The sequence below is a fragment of the Tasmannia lanceolata genome, unplaced genomic scaffold (assembly GCF_043159265.1).
Source record: "Tasmannia lanceolata isolate RefF3 unplaced genomic scaffold, GAP_Taslan_0.1 ptg000011l, whole genome shotgun sequence".
In the NCBI taxonomy this organism is placed as follows: Eukaryota; Viridiplantae; Streptophyta; class Magnoliopsida; order Canellales; family Winteraceae; genus Tasmannia; species Tasmannia lanceolata.
Window position 1 is genome coordinate 12,771,041 of NW_027518688.1, and position 21,927 is coordinate 12,792,967.

Below are 21,927 nucleotides of genomic sequence, written 5' to 3' on the forward strand. Positions count from 1 at the left end.
ACCAAACCGCCGCCGGTCCACAAGCCGACACCGATCCCCCGGTAGGCATCACTCACGAAGCCGACGCTGATCCCGCAGCAGACACGACACGAGCCGCCACCAGCGCCCCCGAAAGGGTGAGCCCCCCGAACAGCCACAGGCTCGCGAGCAACCGCCTACCATCATAGGAAAAATCAACATCATCGTAGGCGGGCCTGCGGCGGGAGGGCCGACAACAGCCGGTCGGCGGGCATACGCGGAACGGGTATTCTCCATGGATATACCTTCCAAGAAGGCCCGAACAAATCCACCCCATGAAAACCAGATCATCACTTTTTCCAACAAAGACCTCGACGGGCTGCAAGTCCCGCATGACGATGCACTGGTCATCAGGCTAGTCATCGCCAACTTCGATATAGGAAAAATCTTGGTGGACACAGGAAGCTCCGTCAATGTGCTACACCTCAAAACTTTCGAAGAAATGAAGCTGGGCAGGGAAAGGCTGGGACCCGCGGAATACTCCATCTACGGTTTCTCCGGGGCATCCGTACAGGTAGACGGCAAGATCGACTTGCCCGTGACTTTCGGAGCGTACCCCTTGCAGAAAACCATCCTGACCACCTTCCTGGTCGTAGACATACCGTTCACCTACAGCGCCATCATTGGGCGCTCTGCTCTCAGAGACTTGGGAGCCGTAGTCTCCACCCCCCATCTCAAGATGAAATTCCCCACTCCGGACGGAGTGGGAGAGGTCAGGGGGCAGCAAATGATAGCACGCCAGTGCTACGCGGCAAGCCTGAAAGGAACCAACGCCCCAGCCGAAAACTTCACCATCGGCAGTGAAGACCCTTGGCAGCGGGCTCGCGCAATCAGAGGAGAGCCCGCCGAGGAGCTAGACTCCACCCCCTGGCCCAAGGTCAGCCGGAGAGACAAGTCCGGATAAGTTCCATGTTAACAGGCCCCCTGCGAGACCAGATGATCAACTTCCTCAGAATAAACAAAGACATGTTCGCATGGTCCGCCAAGGACATGCCCGGGATACCCAAGGAAATGGCCGTCCACAAGTTGAATGTGAACCCCGCCCTTAAACCCGTCCGGCAGAAAAAGAGGAACTTCGCAGTAGAGCGCCAAACTCACATAAAGGCCGAAGTGGAAAAACTGCTACAAGCCGGATTCGTCAGGGAAATCCGGTATCCCGAGTGGCTGTCAAACGTCGTGATGGTCAAGAAAGCTAGCGGAGGATGGCGGGCCTGTATAGACTTCACCGACCTCAACCGAGCCTGCCCAAAAGACCCCTATCCCCTCCCGCGCATTGACCAACTCATCGACGCCACCTCCGGACACGAACTTCTCACCTTCTTAGACGCGTTCTCAGGCTACAATCAGATCAAAATGCACGAGCCAGACATCCCGAAAACAGCGTTCATCACCGATCAGGGCGTCTACTGCTACACTGTCATGCCCTTCGGGTTAAAAAACGCAGGCGCCACCTACCAGCGGCTCGTGAATAAGCTATTCCAAACGCAAATTGGAAGGAACGTGGAGGTGTATGTCTACGATATGCTGGTAAAAAGCTTGGAAGCCGCCAGACACATCTCCGACCTTCAGGAAACTTTCGACACCTTACGACGAGCCCGAATGAAGCTGAACCCCGCGAAATGCGCCTTTGGGGTAACTTCCGGAAAGTTCTTGGGGTTCATGGTCAGCCAAAGAGGGATCGAGGCCAACCCAGAAAAAATCCAGGCCATCCTAGACATGGAACCCCCGACGACAGCAGTAGAAGTACAGAGGCTCGCAGGACGGATCACGGCCCTCGGCCGATTCATGCCCAAATCAGCAGAGAAGTGCCAACCCTTCTTCAAACAATTAAAAAACATACGGGAATTCGAATGGACCCCGGCCTGCCAAGAGGCCTTCGACTCTCTGAAGCAATACCTCCAGACACCGCCCGTACTCGCCAAACCCGAGCCGGGGGAAGAGCTATTTTTATATCTGGCCGTCAGCCCCACGGCAGTAAGCGCGGTGTTGGCCAAACAAAGCGACAAAAAGGAACACCCTGTGTACTACGTGAGCAAGACTCTCCACGGTGCGGAAATCCGATATTCGAACATAGAGAAATTCGCCCTCGCAGTCGTCAGTGCCGCTCGAAAGCTCCGCCCCTACTTCCAGGCCCACCCCATAGTCCTGCTAACCGACCAGCCCCTCAGGAAGACATACAAGTCCGCCCAAGGCCGGCTATCAAATCTCAAGCCCTCGCTGACTTTATAGTGGAATTCACGGCCCCGGCCGAAGAACCAGCGACAATGGGGAGCAGCGAGGGCCCCACTGCGCACACGGTTTGCGACGACGGGATGCAGGACCCCTCGGAACAGAACAACGAAACCCCTTGGATCCTGCACGTTGATGGCTCCGCCGGCAATAAAGGACACGGAGCGGGAGTGGTCCTCCACGGCCCAGAAGAGTTCACACTGGAATATGCCCTCAGGTTGGATTTCAAAGCCTCCAATAACGAGGCCGAATACGAAGCCTTACTAGCAGGACTAAGTCTAGCCGCGGAGCTCGGTGCAGGCAAGTTGAAAGTCTATAGCGACTCACAGCTTGTCGTTAACCAAGTAAACGGAATATACGAAGCCAAGGGCTTCAGAATGAAAAAATACCTCCACAAGGTAAAAGAGAAACTGCAGGGGATGGGAGAGGTAGAGATCCTCCAGGTGCCGCGAGACATGAACAACCGAGCGGATGCATTATCAAGAATGGCCGCCGAAGAGACCCATGACTTCGGCACTGTGCTCACAGAAATCCTGCCCCACCCCAGCATCGACGAGATACGAGTTCTGGAGATTCCACCAGGGCCAAACTGGATGGACCCCATCATACGATACCTGAAAGACGGTATACTACCCGCAGATAAGCTGGAAGCCCGGCGCCTAACCGCAAGAGCCACCCATTACGTGGTCCACGGGCCCAGGCTCTACAAACGGTCGTACACATGGCCGTACCTCCGATGCCTGGTGCCCTCCGAATCAGACTATGCGCTACGAGAAGTACATGAAGGGATCTGCGGAGACCATGGAGGCGGCAGGACCCTAGCCCAGAAAATCGTAAGGCACGGCTACTTCTGGCCCACGGTCCTTAGGGACACCAAGGAATTCGTCAGAAAATGCAGCCCCTGCCAAAGGTACGCAACCACCCCCCACCAACCGGCTACACCGTACACCGCGATAGCAGGACCCCTGCCTTTCGCCATGTGGGGCATGGATCTACTCTGATCATTCCCCAAGGCCCCCGGGGGGCATACAATGTTATACGTCGCCATCGACTACTTCACCAAGTGGGTTGAGGTCAAAGCCGTGGTGAAACCCAATTCCAAAGCGACGGAGAAGTTCTTCTATCACGACGTCGTTTGCCGTTTCGGCATTCCAAAGACCCTTGTAACAGACAACGGTCCCCAGTTCGCAAGCGCCGAATTTGGCAGATTCTGTGATAGCCTAAGCATCGAACACCGTTTCGCCTCTGTAGCACACCCGCAGGCCAACGGGCAGGTCGAGGTAACCAACAGGATTTTGCTACAAAGTCTCAAGAAGAGATTGGGAGAAGCCGGAAAAAACTGGCTGGACGCACTCCCTAGCGTCCTCTGGGCCTATTGAACAACACCACGGACCGCAACTGGAGAATCCCCTTTTAGCTTAACCTTTGGGACCGAAGCGGTCATTCCGCTAGAAATTGGCCTCCCCAGCTTCCGCACCGCGAATTACGACGAGCAGGGAAATTCCGAACTCCTCCGGAACAACCTCGATCTCGTGCTCGAGAAAAGAGAGCAAGCCCTCCTCCGAACCGCCTCCTACCAGCAAAAGGTGGCACGATACTACAATGCTCGGGTTAAAAAGCGTTCGATAAAGCCCGGAGATCTGGTGCTACGGCGTGCAGAGGTATCAGACCCCCGCAACACGGGTAAGCTCGCACCCAAATGGGAAGGACCGTACAAAGTCGTTCAAGCACTTCGACCCGGGGCCTACCAACTAGAACGCCTCGATGGGACCCCGGTCCCTCGCAGTTGGAGCATGGACAACCTCCGAAAGTTCTATCAGTAAAACGACAGGGTAAGTTCCGTGCCTTTCTTTTAAAAATATGACAAGTGTTTTGGTTTCCTTTTTGTGTCCTAGAAGCAAAGATGTATTCTTATCAACAAATTAATGGAAAAGCACTTCTACAAAAGCAGCGTACATCTCCACTTTTCGGCCCACGATAAATGAGGGACCCGAAAGAAAACAGGGAATGAGACAGAGGTAACATCGGGGCCGATCCCCCCGAGAATACCCTAAAACGCTCCCCATGAAAAAAAAGAAAAAAGACCTCCCCCTTTAAGGGCAGGCGGGACCCATTAACCCCGAACTGATCATTCGAGGGGAAGATAGTCCTCCCATAAATAGACGCCCTACGGGGTGCACTAAGAATACTCTCACCAACACAATTCGCAAAGGCCTGACGACCTCGAAAACCTCGCGGCGCATCGTGTATATGCAGAGATGTCAATACGGTTACACAACAAACAACAAAAAATAGGTAGTTCAAAAGTTATTACAGACCAAATAACCAGGAACATTGAAAGAAAAGAGCAAGCCCCCCGAGGCATTCACAACATCACTGGGCCCCCCTCGGAAATCTCGGCAACTACGCGATCCACTGGGGCGGCCACCTCCTCTCCTACCGGCTCCACCACTTCCGCCGGTGCCGGCAAAGGATCGACCTCAGACTCATGCATCAGCTTATCGAGAGGGAAGGAGGGATCGACCTCTTGAACGCGCCGCCGGCATTCAGCAAACGCATCAATCTCAATATCCACGCTGAATGCAGCCGCAGCCTTAAAAAACTCCGCAGAGTCGCACCATTCCTCCCGTGCCTTCGCCAATTCCCGGGCATGAGTTCGTCGGGCCAGCGCCAACTTGTCCGACGCACGACTCCTCCCCTCCACAGTTACCCGGAGATCTTCCCGGAGTTGAGCAACAGTGTCATCAAAGGTCGCTCTCTCCGCCCGGGCTCTGCCCAATTCCTCGCGTAACTGCCGGTTTAGCTCCCCCACAGCACTTATCTCAGCCTCATCCTCAAGAAGGCACTGCACCATCCTCCTGGCATAACTTTGGGACTGCAAAAGGCACGTTATCAGGAAAATTCCAACACACAATCTCGAAAACAGCGAGGAGAGAAAAATACCATCAGAAAACCGGCCACCCATTACTTACGCAGGAAGTTGATTGAAAATACTGAGCCCCCAGGGCCCTACGATCATAGCCCTTCAGCTCAGCCTCGTCACAAGGAAGGGCAGTTGTCACCCCTAGCTCCACCCCAACCCGGGGATTCGCAAGAACGCTGTCCTCAACACCAATCCTCCAGCCAGGCTTAAACAGTTCCCCTCGCATCTGGAAACTTTGCGGGGGAAGCTCCGCCCGCTCCAGAAGAAGCTTGGTCATTACCGCCCCTTCCATCCGACTTGGCACGTCCTCCGCAAAGATTGAAGGACGCGCCACGCGGCTGGCGACCCTCCTGGCAGGATGCTCAGACCCCGGGGGTGAGGAACTAACCGGCCCCTTCTCTCCAACCGCTCGACCAGAGGGGCTGGAAGGCATAGATGTTGCGAGCCTCGCTTGCGACCGACCCAGCCTGGCCGCGGCCATAAAGTCAGAAGGAATTTTCTTCCGTCTCGACAAGCCCGTTGTCACCGCCGCAACCTCCTTCCCCTTACCAACGTCACCAGAAGAAGACATCTCTCCTGCCACAAACAAGAGAATAACAATCGCTCAAAGCAAAGGAAAACCAAAAAAAAAAGGAAAAGAAAAAAAAAAAAAAAGGAAGAGGGGAGGGGCTCACCACGATAGTTGGCTGAACTCTCCCCCGTTCCCTCGCCCGTGCAACGGACCCTCCTCTCCACAGCTCCCACCAAGCCAAACCTCTTCAGGCTCCTCTCCCACCTAAACTCGGAGACGTTAATAGCCTCCCCAGAGGCGAGCTTCCCCAAGTCAAACTTGCTATAGTCAGACTCGTCGGGAAGGGAACCTTATGAAGACCCGCCTTGGCCACAAAGGCCAGGAGTGTGCACCAACTATTAGGCGCCAGTTGGGAAGGAGCCATCTGGTAGAACTCGAGGGCCTCTATTATAATGTCCAAGAGCGGAAACCTAACGCCCGCCCGGAAAGCTTCCACGTAGAAAGCTACCTCTTCCTCCGTGGTACCCCCACACACCCCTTCTACAAAGGAGGGGACTCTAATCCCATAATCGTCGGGGATATGGAACTCCCTCCTAATTTTCTCCGCCGCCCCTTTTTCCAAAGTATTCCTGAAACACGCCACCCGGCCGGGACGAATAACGGCGCCAGGCCGAATGTCCCCAATCTCCGCCCCACGAGCATAAGAAACTCGAGCCGGAGATTCCGAAGTAGCGGCCCCCACCGACGACCCTGAGGTCCCGGAACTATCCCTCAACTCCGTGGGCTGCCGCACATCCTCAGCGACGCCGCTCCCACCCTCTACGGACAACCGCCTCCTCTTTCTCACCGGAGCCCTCTCCACCACCTCTACCGACGCGGAAGAGGGGCTCTGAGGCACAATCGCAACAGACATCTTAGGCTATGAAACAAAGACACAGAACTCACCGAGCGAAGCGTGGACGACAAGCAACACGTAGAAGAATCGCCGCGGAGAAAAACCCGTTCTAATCGAGGAAGACGAAGGAATAAAGTAAAAAATGAAATCCCCAAAAAGGCTTTAAAAAGGGCTAGGGTTTTGACACCTATCGTTCGAACTCCCGCCCTTTCTAAGTCGATGGGACGCGCACACGTGGCGCCGATTGAGAAACCCAAGGGAACCGCCATAAGTCGAAGCGCCATACGGAAAGGACGTCTCTACCCCTACCCACGACATAACTTCCCCAGCAAGCCATCCATACACCTCCACCAGATGGACAAAACTGCGTTCATAAAGAAAGGGCTCGGACCCCGTCACAAGGGCCCGACATACCCTTCCACAAGATGAAAAAAGGTACGATTAGATACCCCATACAAAATACCACCGGGCCGAAAATATCGACGCAGCGACAAGGGCTCAGAAATGCGCGAGAAAGCAAGCATGCAAAAGAAAAGCAAACACGAAAGGAGAAAACACACATCGAAAACAGGAAAAAGAAAGGCGCCATTCATAAACCACTTCCTCCTGGCCCAAAGGCCTACAAAAAGGGGAGTAAGGACAATAGGCACGCAGGCCCGAAGCCCCCAAGATCCCTAAGACAAAAAAAAAGAAAGCGCAAAGACAAGAGGCTTCCTCCAAAAATTCCGAACTCCCACCGCAATCAGCTCAGAGGGACTGGCCGCCGAAAGAGTTTTCCGCATCAGAAATCTCCCTATCACTCTGTTCCCCGTCCGAAGAGCTTCCCCAACGCCGATTCCCAGCCAAACGGGCCTGGTCATTTAACCAACGCACCCGGTTCCTCAGCAGATCGTTCTCCGCGCGCAAAGCAGCAATCTCCCGATCCATGTCCCTCATCCGGCTAAAAACCTCCATTCCCCTACGATGGACGCAGGAAAAGAAGGAACGGTTGCGGTGAATAAACGCTTCGTGAGACTCCCTCTCGTGCAGGGAAGGATGATGATCCACGTCCCCCTCCGGAACCCCTCGCTGAGGCCCCAGCCCGCCAGAATTTGCCTCGGGGTTATTCGGACGACTCCCGTCGCGATCAGACCTACGATCGCCGCCCGCAAAGGGACCCTGGAAAGGCGACGACATCTCGGACAAGCCTGAAGAAAGGCCGGAAGAAATCAAAGAGGCGAACAACAGACAAAGGGCGATATTCCGGACTTCAGGAAAGCTCACCCCTTTATAGAACCCTTATAGGAAACCCCGGTGTGAAAAAATGAAGCACTTACTACCCGCGTGTCCGTTTCCTACTGAACAACCAAGCGGCGCCTCGGGAAGGAGCCGCCGGACGGAGCAGAATATCCGCTCGCACCCCAATGCTCCAATAAACGCCTTCACCACATTATCCTTTAACTATGCCAACGGGCCAGCTCCCCGAGGCCAATCAATGGACTAAGGTCACATCACGATAACATGCAAAGACGGCGCTATCACCGGAGCACGCCACGTGTCGCCCCCAGATCTACATAAAGCCTAACCTTCATAAAGGAAGTAGAGGGTAAAGGGCAAAATCACACGAATTCGACACGCCTCGCTATCCCGACCCCACGCAGGTTCGGGCCCCCCCCCCCCAAAAAAAAAAAAAACAAGAGATTCTCCATCACAAGCCAAGAACAACATTAAGAGATATGGCCCAAATACACATAAACTACCCATTAACATCCTCCTGGCCCATAGGCCTACAAAAATAAAGGGAAACCAAAAAACAAGCACAGGGCACGCAGGCCTCAGAGATCCACGCCAGAGAAGGGGATAGACACGCAAGAAAACATAGAAAGCCAAAGCTTAATCGGAGAACGACTCCTCCCCAGAGGAGCTCCCCTCCTCCTCCCAAGAGGTCTCCAGCAGGGGGTCCACCTCATATTCCAACAGCTGCTCGTTGAGAAAATGAACTTTCTTCCGTAGAACCTCGTTCTCCCGCTTCAAGTCCTCGATCTCCTGACCCATCTTCGAAACACGCCCACGCAGTTCCGTCCCCTGACGATAGGCTCGAGAGAAAAACGACCACTCCCGGGCAACGCGGGACCTGGACAATCTGTCCTTCCTAGGCAGGGAAGAAAGGCGAAGGGGGGGGGGAAGCCCGACGAAGCGCCCGGGCCCCTCTTAGCCTTCTTCCGACGAGCCACGAGATCCTCCCCCGGATCGGAGGACAAGTCAGGGTCGCTCGACGACTCCTGGAGGAAACAGGCCTTGCCCCTAACTCGTGAAGAAGAGCCAGACATGTTGCTGGAGAATATACGAAAAGAACCCCTACGGCAAAGAAAGAAGAAGAGCGACGAGGAGCCACAAAAAGACACCAGGGTAATTCCCCTCTTTTAAACTCGAGAAAGAAATCCTGGTGCCTCGAGACAACGCAGCCTCCCTAACGACGCCGCCGCTTCCCAAGAACAGCCGCCGGATAAAACGGCATGTCTCCACGCACCCCGGAGCGCTCGTAAATATCCTCATCATGACTTAGCTCGAACAAAACGTTACTCCCTTGGCCCATTCAATGGACCAAAGGAGTAAGGGGGAGTTATGATGGGGCACAAATACGGCTACGCTCCCAAATATCACCACGTGTCATCCATGCACGAGCAGAGCCCAACCATCATGAAGAAGGGTGTTGGAAAACGGCAAAAACCACACATTCATGACACATGTCGCCCTCTCACCACCCAGGCCTCATCATCACAAATTAGGGAAGGAAATGGCCGCCAAAGCCACGCGCCGGCGAGGCAGAGGGACGGCCCAATCCTGCAAAGGAAGTTCTTCTCGCCATCCAGGCCTCATCATCACAAATTAGGGAAGGAAATGGCCGCCAAAGCCACGTACGCCGGCGAGGCAGAGGGACGGCCCAATCCTGCAAAGGAAGTTTTTCCCTCCATAATGATGAAAAGGGCCGCACACCTCCCTCTAAAAGGGGAGGGAAAGGAAGAAGAGGGGGACCTTTTTTTCTCTTTTGACCCCAAAAAGCAGGGAATTCACCCATCCTCCACCCCGCAACACCGGAAAAAGAGGCGAGGCAACAATAGAGGAGGCCAGGAATCCCATCCTGCCCTCCCTGCTAGTCCCCTCCGACTCACTCATCTACGCACCCAGAAATGTCCCCGCGCACCGGCCTTGGTAACCCTGGTCAAAACCCCCTCCCTTTCTAGCTGTTCTTTATATTGACTGGTCGAAGGATTTGACTTGGGTGTCAAAGTGGTCGTCCGGGACCCACCCCGGACCCCCTGACCCCCTTTTGTTTGTGATTGCAGACCCCGCGGAGGCCCTCTACCTACCGCGCGATCGCAGACCCGGATCCAAACGCCATCAGTCCTGTCTTTTAGGATTGAGTCTAGTTTAGTGGTCTAGATGTCTTAGGCATCATACCTTAGAATAGGCACGAAAAACTACATTGCCTTGATTCTCGTGCAGGTGGGAATATGTAGGCGGCTTTGGATGAACACCAAACCATCCAAAGAATTGGGCGACAACACTTAGAGTCTAGGGTTTGTTGTGTTGTGTCGTGTGTGGTATCGAGTCGTGTTGTATGTTTTGTTGTGTTTTCTTACTTTCCTGTGCAGACCTTGTTCCTTTAGCTGTAGCACGCATGTGTTTGCCCACCAGAACTGAGACACCCATTAGGCATGACAATCATAACTTAGCTATGCTTAGGTTACTCCTTTTTATTTTATTTTGTATGTGCTTATTATCCCCTGGTCGTGCATGTTTAGGTGGACATTTTTCTCGGGCATATTTGTTCCCATTTCACATGATTTTCACCAAAAACTCTTCAAAGTTAATAATAAATGGCATAAGAGACCAAGTGCTTGCACTCGGGCAGATGGGGTGCTCTTCGAACCTTCCTCATTTGTAATCAGGCACTGACCCACATATATTTCTGGTCATCCATTGCACAAAGGATTTATTTTTATGGGTTCTAGGGCTGACTTCCTTGGATCACGACTTTGAGTTATTCTAGGTACGTCTTGGTTTCGAGCCCTGACTCCGGATCAAGAAGTATCTCTTTCATTTATCGTCAGTCGTGCTATGCTATGAGGGTGACACCTATTTTGAGAGTTCCTTGGTAGAGCTCTCCTTCATGTGTTGATCCAAAGGACCGACGAGGGACCTGTTCTCTTGCCGCCTCCTCAGGATCGGGGTCCACAGGCTGGCGATTCTGCTGGGGAGTTCTTGAAACATTGCCTAACTCTGATAAACATGCAATTTTTACTAATTTTTAAGAAATTTGGGCAAAAATCAAGTTAAATGGGAACTTTAACGCTTAGAAATCCAGGGGCACCAAATAAGTGTGTAAAACCAGGAATTCACACACTGCACAGCATACATTATCATATTCTTTATTTCTTTCATTATTTTTCATTATTATTGGCTCCACGGGATAGATACAGTGCGTGCCACATGGGAGGTCATTACCCTGATGGGACTGCTGGATCTATTTCCAAGCTATGTGCCAGTGCTACAGCCGTAAACACTCGGTGTACCTGTGTTTACAGCAGCCGATGAGCAATGAAGCATACTATGTATAACACTCAGTGTACCTGTGTTATACATCTAAAGTATGGATCATATGCATAGTGCCCGATAGATCGAGCCCGGAGCCCTACTTTAATTTCATATATTATGTCCATAGATATATTTGTTGACTTAGTGAAACCTAACTAGGAGGTGCATGTGTATATATATATATATATATATATATATATATATATATTGCATTCATATAGGACGTAGATGTGTGATGGAAACACATGTGAGCCTAGGATAGAAGTCAGCCTACCCATGTAGTGTAGAAGGGTAAGTCACACTGTGGTTACTCGGCGTGTTGTTTAGTATACTCACATATCACTCTTGAGTCAAGTGTCTTGACTCCGTTGGATTATATTAGGGTTGGTGCCCCTGGTTAGGGTATATATATGTGTATATACTATATTTATTAGGACTTATTTCTTAGATTAAGTTTCTGTATCTATTTCAGTCATTCCATCCTTTCAGACTTGGTCGATGACCCTTGTTCTTGCTTGGTCATTATACAGACCATGGTCTACCCTGCGATCTCCAATTATTCCATATATCTCAGATTTATATTCAATTTAACGATTAGGGCTTACTTTCTAGTGAGGTTTTTTGGTCTATTGCAACGATTACAGTCTGTTTACTCTTTTAGCCCTAGATTTGGCTGATGGTTTTGTCCACTATCTCCTGTGGCCATTCCTTGACTCTTTGTTATCCTTTTCACTTAAATTTCGTGATTCTAATCACATTCATTGTGCTAGCTGTTAGATCGGGACTTGTCTATCAATAAAGTTTTTTGGTCTAACTATTCGCTACATTCTTTCCAATCTTCAGACCTGGTCAGTAATTATCCTTTGTCATTATTCTGACCATGAGTGGCCTTTTGTTTCGTGAGTGTACAGTTGTGTCATTCCGATATACATGTATTATTTGTTGAGTCAATTTATAGATTTGTCACCTTCTTGTACATACCCGATTCGTTGAGTCGATTGTCTAGATTATGACCCATTTCAGTGGGTATTCCTGGTCTAATTCATCCGGAGAAATTTCAAAAATAGTAGATTTCCGAAAATTTATGAATGGACTCAAGATTTCTTAGACACAACTTAGGGACCAAATATGATATATTGGAACTGTTTAAAATACCTCCGAAGTGCAAGACTAAGAGAAGATCTTGAGAGATCTGAATTTAGCAGGTTTCCAAAATCTTACGAAATTACTCCTAATCCATCAGCCGTACCCTCGAGATGGTTTTGGATATATGAGAAATGATTGAAATATCCATAAGATGATGAAAATGTGGAAGCCCCATGAGTTTATAAAAATACCAGCTTTTTCAAAATTCATGTAATCGCTCAAGATCTCTCGGACACAGCTCGGGGTTCAAACAGGACACATCAGGAATGACCAAAATCCTCCTGTAGTGCAAAATGGGCAAAAATGAGGGAAACCCTAAAAATTCTAAAAATAGCAGGTTTTTTCACTTGCTTGGAAACTTGATTTTACATATTTCGGAGGCCAAAGGAAGCCCGTAGAGACCTTCAGGATCGCGAATCAACTTCAAAACTCCCATAATGAGGTGAAATATACCATAAAATGCATGGATGCCTAATCTAATGCTGAATACGGACTCAAGACTCGATGATACTACCGAATCTTTCTTTTTAAAGCGTAGCAAAATGAGACACCGTTCACAAGCGGGCTCAAGAAGGATAAGAGGCATTCCCAAATGGACTCGGACAATGAGGCACCGTTAACAAATGGCCTCAAGGAGGATAGGAGACCATTCACAAATGGACTCAGAAAATGAGACACCGTTCACAAACGGGCTCAAGGAGGACATGAGACCATTCACAAACGGACTCAGAAAATGAGATACCGTTCACAAACGGGCTCAAGGAGAACATGAGACCATTCATAAATGGACTCAGAAAATGAGATACCGTTCATAAACGGGCTCAAAGAGGATATGAGGCCATTCACAAATGGACTCGAAAAATGAGACACCGTTCACAAACGGGCTCAAAGAGAATAAGAGACCATTCACAAATGGACTCGGAAAATGAGACACCGTTCACAAACGGGCCCAAGGAGAATATGAGACCATTCACAAATGGACTCAGAAAATGAGACACCGTTCACAAATGGGCTCTGAGAACATTCACAAATGGACTCAGAAAATGAGGTACCGTTCACAAACGGGCTCAAAGAGGATATGAGGCCATTCACAAATGGACTCGAAAAATGAGACACCGTTCACAAACGGGCTCAAAGAGGATAAGAGATCATTCACAAATGGACTCGAAAAATGAGACACCGTTCACAAATGGGATCAAGGAGGATATGAGACCATTCACAAATGGACTCAGAAAATGAGATACCGTTCACAAACGGGTTCAAAGAGGATAAGAGACCATTCACAAATGGACTCGGAAAATGAGACACCGTTTACAAACGGGCTCAAAGAGGATAAGAGACCATTCACAAATGGACTCGAAAAATGAGACACCGTTCACAAACGGGCTCAAAGAGGATAAGAGACCATTCACAAATGGACTCGGGAAATGAGACACCGTTCACAAACGGGCTCAAGGAGAAGATGAGACCATTCACAAATGGACTCAGAAATAATGAAATACCGTATTTATACGGACTCTAAGGAAATTAGACATCATATTTGTATGATGCTCAAAGGGAAGAAGAGATCATTTTCGAATGGACTCAGAGAAGATGAAATACCATATTTATACGGATTCCAAGGAAATGAGACATCATATTTGTATAATGCTCAAAGAGAATAAAAAACCATTTTCAAATGGACTCAGAGAAAATGAAATACCGTATTTATACGGATTCGAAGAAAATGAGACATCATATTTGTATGATGCTCAAAGAGAATAAGAGACCATTTTCGAATGGACTCAGAGAAAATGAAATATCGTATTTATACGGATTCCAAGGAAATGAGACATCATATTTGTATGATGCTAAAAGAGAAACAGAGACCATTTTCGAATGGACTCAGAGAAAATGAAACACCGTATTTATACGGATTCCAAGGAAATGAGACATCGTATTTATATGATGCTCAAAGAGAATAAGAGACCATTTTGCGAATGGACTCAGAGAGGATGAAATACCGTATTTATACGGATTCCAAAGAAATGAGACCGTAATTATACGGACTTGGAAGGAACATGACGCCATAATTATACGGACCCTGAAGGGAATGAGACACTGTAGTTATACAGCCTCAAAGGGAATATGACACTGTAGTCATACAGGCCTAAAAGGATAAGAGTCCATAGTCATATGGACTCAAAGAGAATGAGACACCATAGTTGTACGGGTTCAAAAGAGATAAGACAACTTCGGTTGAGATGAATTAATGAATTCGACAATGAAGAATTTGTAGATTTTTCATAAACTAGAATTTGAGGTAAACTCGAATTTGATGAATTTTAGATGCTTGAAATTGGTGTAGGATGAAATCGGGGACAATAGAAATTGTGCCCGATGAAGATATGGGAAACTAAGACTTTGACGAATGACGAGACAACAAACCTTAGGAACTATGAAACATGATTAACGAGAATGGTTTAGGAACGCTATCAGGAAGCTTCAACATGATTTTTTTTTTCGCAAAGAGATTGTCTGTCTTTTCTTCTGGGGATTTTGATAACTGAAACCTTGATCTAACTACCTGGTATTGGTAATCTAGAACAACGGCTCTCTTGGATACTGAAAATTAGGAAGTTGAATTTTTCCTTTGACAGGTGTTGAGATAAACACTTCTTGACCAGGATAATATTCAACTGCCAGGAAGGAAATTAAAATTTTTAAGGGTTCATCTTTCTGAGAAACTGGCCCAATCATCATCACATATGAAATTCTCTATGCCTTAGGTGCCTTTCTGGGGCATGGTCCTCTTATGGAAACTCCACTTCCCGATGTTTCTGCTTCGGAATGCTTCTGAGCTGATCTTCTTTAGAACGAAGCTCTTTGACTAGATTCTCGAGATCTTTTCTTTAGGATTAACTTGGCGCAGGTACAATCGCAGGGAGCTGATGACACCGGGCCTATTTCACCGAGACAATTGCATCATTTGGACACAAGGACGATGGTTGACTCATCTTAAAGAGAAAATTTGGGTAAATGACACTATTCAAAGGATTGAGAAACTCCGAAAGAGTGAACTTAGAATGACAAAGATTGACTAACTACACTGATAGACACAGTGATGCTTCTGACTTAGTTAACGTTTTGTTTGGTAAGTCTATCTTTTCAAAGAGTAGTTTCTCAATTAATAAACACTGGACTTCTTCCTTAAACAATAATGCCTCAAGGATTTGGTTACCATTCCTAGGATTGCTTGGTTTCAATGCCCTAATTTCTAGGATGACACTTGAACTCGCTTGAACTTCTTTTTGATCTTCAGTCTTGATAACGGCGTAGCCTTCTTATAATGATTCTCTTACCGTGACCAAGTCATCTCTTCAGGGTTTTTAACTTGGCGGGCCGTGCTAGCCTTAACTTTTGCCTGAACCGCCTTTCTAGGTTTTCGATCCAGCAGGCTATCTCCTTAGCTTTTGCCTAGGCCGCCCTTTCGGGTTTTCTACTTAGCCGGGGAATGATCTTAAATTTTGCCTAGACCAACTTTTCAGGTTTTCAGTCTAGCAGATCTTCAAACTCCGTTCTTTTTCTTATTCATCATTTTTTTTTAGGAATAGATCTTTCATTCTGAACATCTGAAGGACTTTATAGGTAGGATAAGGCTTTTCAAAGAATGGCTTACGGTTGAACAAAGATTTCGACCGAACATGTGAACAGGTTGCCTACGTATCTCAGGGTAGGAATCGGGTCGTGCGTAGTTCAGGGGGAATGCCCCTAGTTTGAAGATAAATTATTTGAAGGTTAATTGATTTTTCTTTTTTTCTTTTCTTTTTGGAATGATTAACTTCTCTTCTTTTGGAACTTGTCCCTCTTTTTTTTTTCTGGAACGATTGAATTTCTTTTCTTTTTTTGAATCGACCCAACTCGGTTTAACCGAGCTGCCTACGTACCCCAGTGTAGGGATCAGGTCTTGCGTAGTTCGGGGTGGATGCCCCTAGTTTGATGGGTTTTCAAGAAAATTTTATTCAAGCTCAAAGGGTTTGCAAACTGGTATTTTTTTGACATTGGGTTATGATTCTGGGATTTGTTCGGCCAAAGGAGGCCTTCCAATGTTCAGGTTTGGAATTGATCTAGGTTGATGTGTTCTCTTTATTATTATTTCTTTTTTTTTTCGGAGTTTGACAGCATTTCCAGGTAAGAGATAATGGATCTTCTTCTTTCAAGATTCTAATATATGCTTTCGACTTTCATAGAGCGAAACTTGTTATTTGATATCCTCCATCTATGGATTTGTAACTCTTGATATTTGATGATAACTTTTCAATGCTTGCTCTTGAACTTCTTATCTTGAATTTGTTGGCTTCATGTTATGAATTTGAGAACCAAGGTCATTGATTGGAAATATGAAAGTTGTTTTCACTCTATGCCCCTTGTATAGCATATGTCTCTCACTTTCTTCATTCTCTTGAGCTTTCTATCTATGTCTTGCCCCTGGTATCGGTTGTAGCGTTTCTAGATAATCTTCTTATTCTTGAAATAAGTTTATCAATTCTTCACACTCTTCAGAGGGTAATGTACTTTTAATCGGTATTCACTGAATCAAAGTTTCAGTGCCAATGTTTATCACTTCAGTTTTATCTTTAAGAGGCCAAGCTCGACGCTCATCGTGTTTGCACATATGCTACAAACTAAGGGGAGTTTCGTCGGCATTTCTTTCCTCATTTGAGACGGGGGTCTTATTTTTATTGTTATGAAAGTTAGAAGCAAACACACTAGAATGTATGAAGAAGCAAGCTTTATTGAATGGAAAGAAATTATATCATTATTGGACTCATCCTGAACAAGCTCAAGATTTACATTATAAAAAAAGGACTCGCTTGGACAAGGCACTGATAGTGACTTAACTGACATGACCGAAATAAAAATTTATTCAAACTTCAGAAGACAAAACTATATGACTAAACTCAATAAAATAGCATACGGACTAAGACTCTAACAGTTGCGACTGTCTGGTGTTGAAGGCTCAGTGAAGGCTGGTTCGTTCTGAATCATATCATGGCTGATACTTTCAATTTTGGATTCTTCCTGTTCTACTGCAGCTAGACCTGAGCTTCTCAAACTTCGATGTGTCTAAGCCTTATCTGGCGATGGTGCGGCATGGTTCCACACAACATTTGGCGTTTGCTGGAATAATAGCTTGCGCTCATCAATCAATTTTTGGATCACATGTCTCAAAGTTATACACTGATCGGTGGTGTGCCCTGATCTTCGGTGAAAGTCGCAGTGTTCATCTGCCTTCCACGTCCTGGGGAGTGGATTAGGAGGATCCCTAATGCGAGGTAAATAGATATCGCTTGAAGCCAACCCTTGTTGAAATATAATAGATGGTGGAAGCGGGAGGGGGGCGAATTGCCTATCGGGCTTTTGCTGAGGTGTAGGTCTTGGTTGATCATATTCGATTACCATAGGCTCCTGTGACTAGTTAATCCGCTTTTTCTTTAAACCCTTTCAGGATACCAGATCGTGGGATAGGCAAATCAGTGAATTTTCTGCTCTGTTTTGAAGCTGGCTTCTCTTCCTTACAGACTAGAGTCTCAAGAGGTTTTTCGTAATTTTGGGCAATACTGCCTTGGGCAGTGACATCTTCAGTCATAATATCCATGTTGATGAAGTGCTCAGAACTTTGACATTGACAACAATGGGTGGACATATAATGTATCTGATTCTTCACCTGACTGACTTCACCAACTACCATGGCTGTCTGCAGAGAGAGGTTCATGAAGAATTTCTCCATCTTTATGAACGCATCATTTTGAGACAATTTCAATGCATCATAGAGGCTATGATTTTTGTCCTTAGAAGCAATAATGGCTGGGCCAAGTTTCTCATCCAGCTGAGCCTTAATGTATTGATTCTCTTCCTTAAGTTCTTTCATCTGTTGGACAAGCAGAGTTAGGGTTTCTGTGACATGAAAGAGTTGGAAATTTTCCATAGAATCTGTCATAGGTAGGAAAAAGTGGATAGAGAGACTTTCAACACAAATGGTGAGTTAAATTTTTTCACCTAATACAGAATAAGTTCAAACCCAAGAAATTTTCCAAGATTCTCAGTGATGACCAATCCTGACATAGAAATAATAAACACGAGATGTAAGCTTGACATTCAGGGAATTTTTCTTTTCTATGATTGATATGATAATTATAATACGACTAGCTAAGGAATGGGAGATAAAAGGATGGTTCCTCAAAACAAATAAACATAACAATGATGACATGATAGCACATGGGGATGCCTCTGGTTTAAGGATTATCGGAATGAACTCTGAAGGAATTTAGAAGATGATCTTGAAAAATGATCCCCCTAGAGTCAGAAGGAATTGACCTTAAGCTAGGGATGCAATGATCTTAAGAGAAAGATGATCCAGGCTAAACAATCTGAATATGTAAACTACATCCCAGATGTATGAACTGCCCTAGGGAAAGCCTAAGCGATAGGTCACACGACCTATAATGACACAAGCATGACTAGGCCATTGAGAGAGAGAAATCAGGATATCATAATCATATGATTTAGTAAGATCGTGCAAGATAAATCTGAGAGATAGATCGAGAGGAAGCTATCCTATGAAATCTTTGGAATGATGGGATTTATATATCGTAATCCCAAAGGAAAAGTTTTTTTAATCTTCTTACATTTTTACAAGTGCTACCTAAAGGCATCAATCCTAATCCTCATCTAGCGGAGTGGAGAAAGAATCTCGACTCTTGACTTTGTTTGTGTACCTAAGGACCGATCGTAGCCATTGAAAGATTGACTATTGCCTAATCTAGACAAAAATGGGTAGGATATCCTAAACTAGGCTCACACACATGGTGCACGTGTGTTCGTATACTATATGCATGTGTGGGTTAATCTAGGGGTAAGGCCAAGAGTTCCCTTAGCACAAATTCGTGTTCGATATACTGTACCAGTGTCCGGCGTATCAGTACGTGAACCAACGAATCCGTTTAAGCACCATAAAGGTACTAGGCTAAGGGTGGAATGCTTCTCTAGCACAGAGGCATCAGGTGATGAAATCCCAGTCAACCATGCTAGATAACACTCCGGATTCCTAAATAGGATGTGTGTGCACGTGAGATGCAAGGGTTTACATGCAAGTAATGTCAGTGTGTGCAATATGTGTGTGCAATCTATGATGCCTTCAGGTTTTGTTAGATTAAGTTTGAGTATTATGTGATGAGAAAGTAAACAAACTAATCTACCAAGCATATAAGAAATAGAGTTTTTATGAGCCAGTTAAATTAAATTCAAATGATTATCCTTTAAAGTTTTAATGAAGTTAGGTGGTCCCCAGCAGAGTCGCCAAACTGTGGGACTCGATTTCGCTAGAGGGTCGCGTGCTCGCGAGCCGCCACGCTCTCTCTTGGTCTCTCGTACCCACGCGAATGGCGTGTGCTTTTTATTATTGATTTTAATTACCCAATCAAGCAGGCAGCAACCAAGCCATAGGGTGCAAACAAACGTGCAATCCAGTAGCCGTCAGGGCAGGGGTAAGCCGTCGAGCCTAGCAAGGTGTGATTTAATTCATCTTTTTCGTGAACTTGGGATCACTAAGGCAATCCGAATTCCACGCAAAAGAGAGTGACAGAGTCACCACCTAGATGAGGGATCTAGGACCCATAGTTGACCAGAAATCTAGACTCGTTACCTGGTTACGAGAATGGAAGGTATGGGGAGTTACTACCACATGCATCATTCCTGCCCGATAATCGGTCTTCAATTCCAAAAGTTAACTATTTTGAATTTCTTTTAAATGGCTCATTGAACTCTATATTAATGTGCGAACTACATGACATGCATCCTAAGATCTAATTTTAGTGTAATTCCTAAATGTGTATCTTGATTTTCTTAATTTGTTTGAATTCAATCTAAGTGAAAGTTCTCCTAAAATTTTAATTTCATGGAAAGTCCCAAGTGATTTAATTACTTTTAATTTAAGGATTAATGTACAAAACCCCACCACTTATCTGTGGAGCCGACTCGGGCTTGGTATGCCACTCAAGTATCCAAGTTGCCTACGTATCTCAGCCTCACTGGAATCAGAGTCGATCGTAGTTCGGTGCACCTGAACTAAGCTACTTATGCCTAACTCATCTAGGATACCGATTTAGACTGGATTTACTGTTTTAACAGTTTAAGAGAAATTATTTAGTTCAAGTTGAAGATTTTATTATCATAGGACTTCATCTAAGATGCTATATGGTCCTATCTAAGTGCAAGACACCCCTTAGACTAATGCAGGTAAACCTACATCCTAGGTAACTAGGCTTGTCCTATGAGAAAAGTGAGGTGACTAGTGTAACTAGATCTATGGCACAGTTGCTATCCATAGCAAACGCCCGTGATGAGGCTGGACTCCTAACTCTAGGACTCCCTAAAACTTAGGACACAACGTGACGTGAGTATTCCTAAGGGGTCTTAAAGGTTATAAAGCAATCCGAATTTCACGCAAAAGAGAATGGCAGAGTCGCCACCTAGATGAGAGATCTAGGACCCATAATTGACTAGAAATCTAGGTTCGTTACCTGATTACGAGAACGAAAGGTATGGGGAGTTACAACCACATGCACCATTCTTGCCTGATAATCTGGTCTTCAATTCCAAAGGTTAACTCTCATGAATTTATTTTAAATGGCTCATTTAACTCTATATTAATGTGCGAATTATATGACATGGATCCTAAGATCTAATTTCAATGCATTTCCTAATGTGTATCGTGATTTTCTTAATTCGTTTGTATTCAATTTATGTGAAAGTTCTCCTAAAATTCTAATTTGGAAAAAAGTCCTAAGTGAATTAATCAATTTTAATTTAAGGTTTTAAATGATGAAAGAAAAAAAAAACTACCATAAAAACCTCACTGATTATGTGTGGGGCCGACTCGTGATTGGTATCCCATCAAGCATCCAAGCTACCTACGTAGTAAAGCCTCACTAGGATCAGAGTTGACATACTTCGGTGGCCTAAACTAAGCTACATGCCTAAGACATCTAGGACACCGATCTAGACTGGACTGACTGTTTTGACAGTTTAAGAGAGATTATTTAGTTTAAGTTGGGTAGATTTCTTTTTATCCTAGGACTCTATCTAAGATGCTATATGGCCCTATCTAAGTATAAGACACTCCCTAAACTAATGCAGGTGGGTCCTACATCCTAGGTTAACTATGCTTGTCCTACAGGGAAAAGAGGGTTAACTAGTGAAACTAATCTAAAGGTCAATTGCTAATAATAGAAATCGGCCGTGATAAGGCTGGACTCCTAACTCTAGGACACCCTAAAATCTAGATCACAACGTGACAAAAATGTTCTTAATGCGGCTCTAAAGGTTCCTACGAGGTGGGACCATGATCCAACGGTTCCAAGATTGACTTGAACATGGGTTTATCCAATCCAAATTATTCGGTTAATTATTTTCAATTCTTTTAAGGGTTCCTAACACCTAAAATTTAAGAAAAATCAAAGGCTCTAATGGTTAGTTATTTCCCTACAAGGGTTGAATTCATGGAAGGGAATCATGTTTTCTACCCTTACACAGTTCGGCAAATAAATCATGATATACTGTTGCCTGGCATTTTCTCAGGATTTCCGT

At 46.3% G+C, this 21,927-nt stretch overlaps 1 protein-coding gene across 1 annotated transcript in view; it reads left to right on the top strand.

Moving 5' to 3' along the window:
• Window positions 1-21,927, top strand: part of LOC143885887 (uncharacterized) — a 104,386-nt gene that overhangs the window by 41,424 nt on the left and 41,035 nt on the right. The window contains exons 6-7 of the mRNA XM_077389929.1: window positions 1,343-1,368; window positions 1,603-2,050. Of these exons, the coding sequence (XP_077246044.1) occupies window positions 1,343-1,368; window positions 1,603-2,050 (474 nt within the window). The remainder of the gene's footprint in view (window positions 1-1,342; window positions 1,369-1,602; window positions 2,051-21,927) is intronic.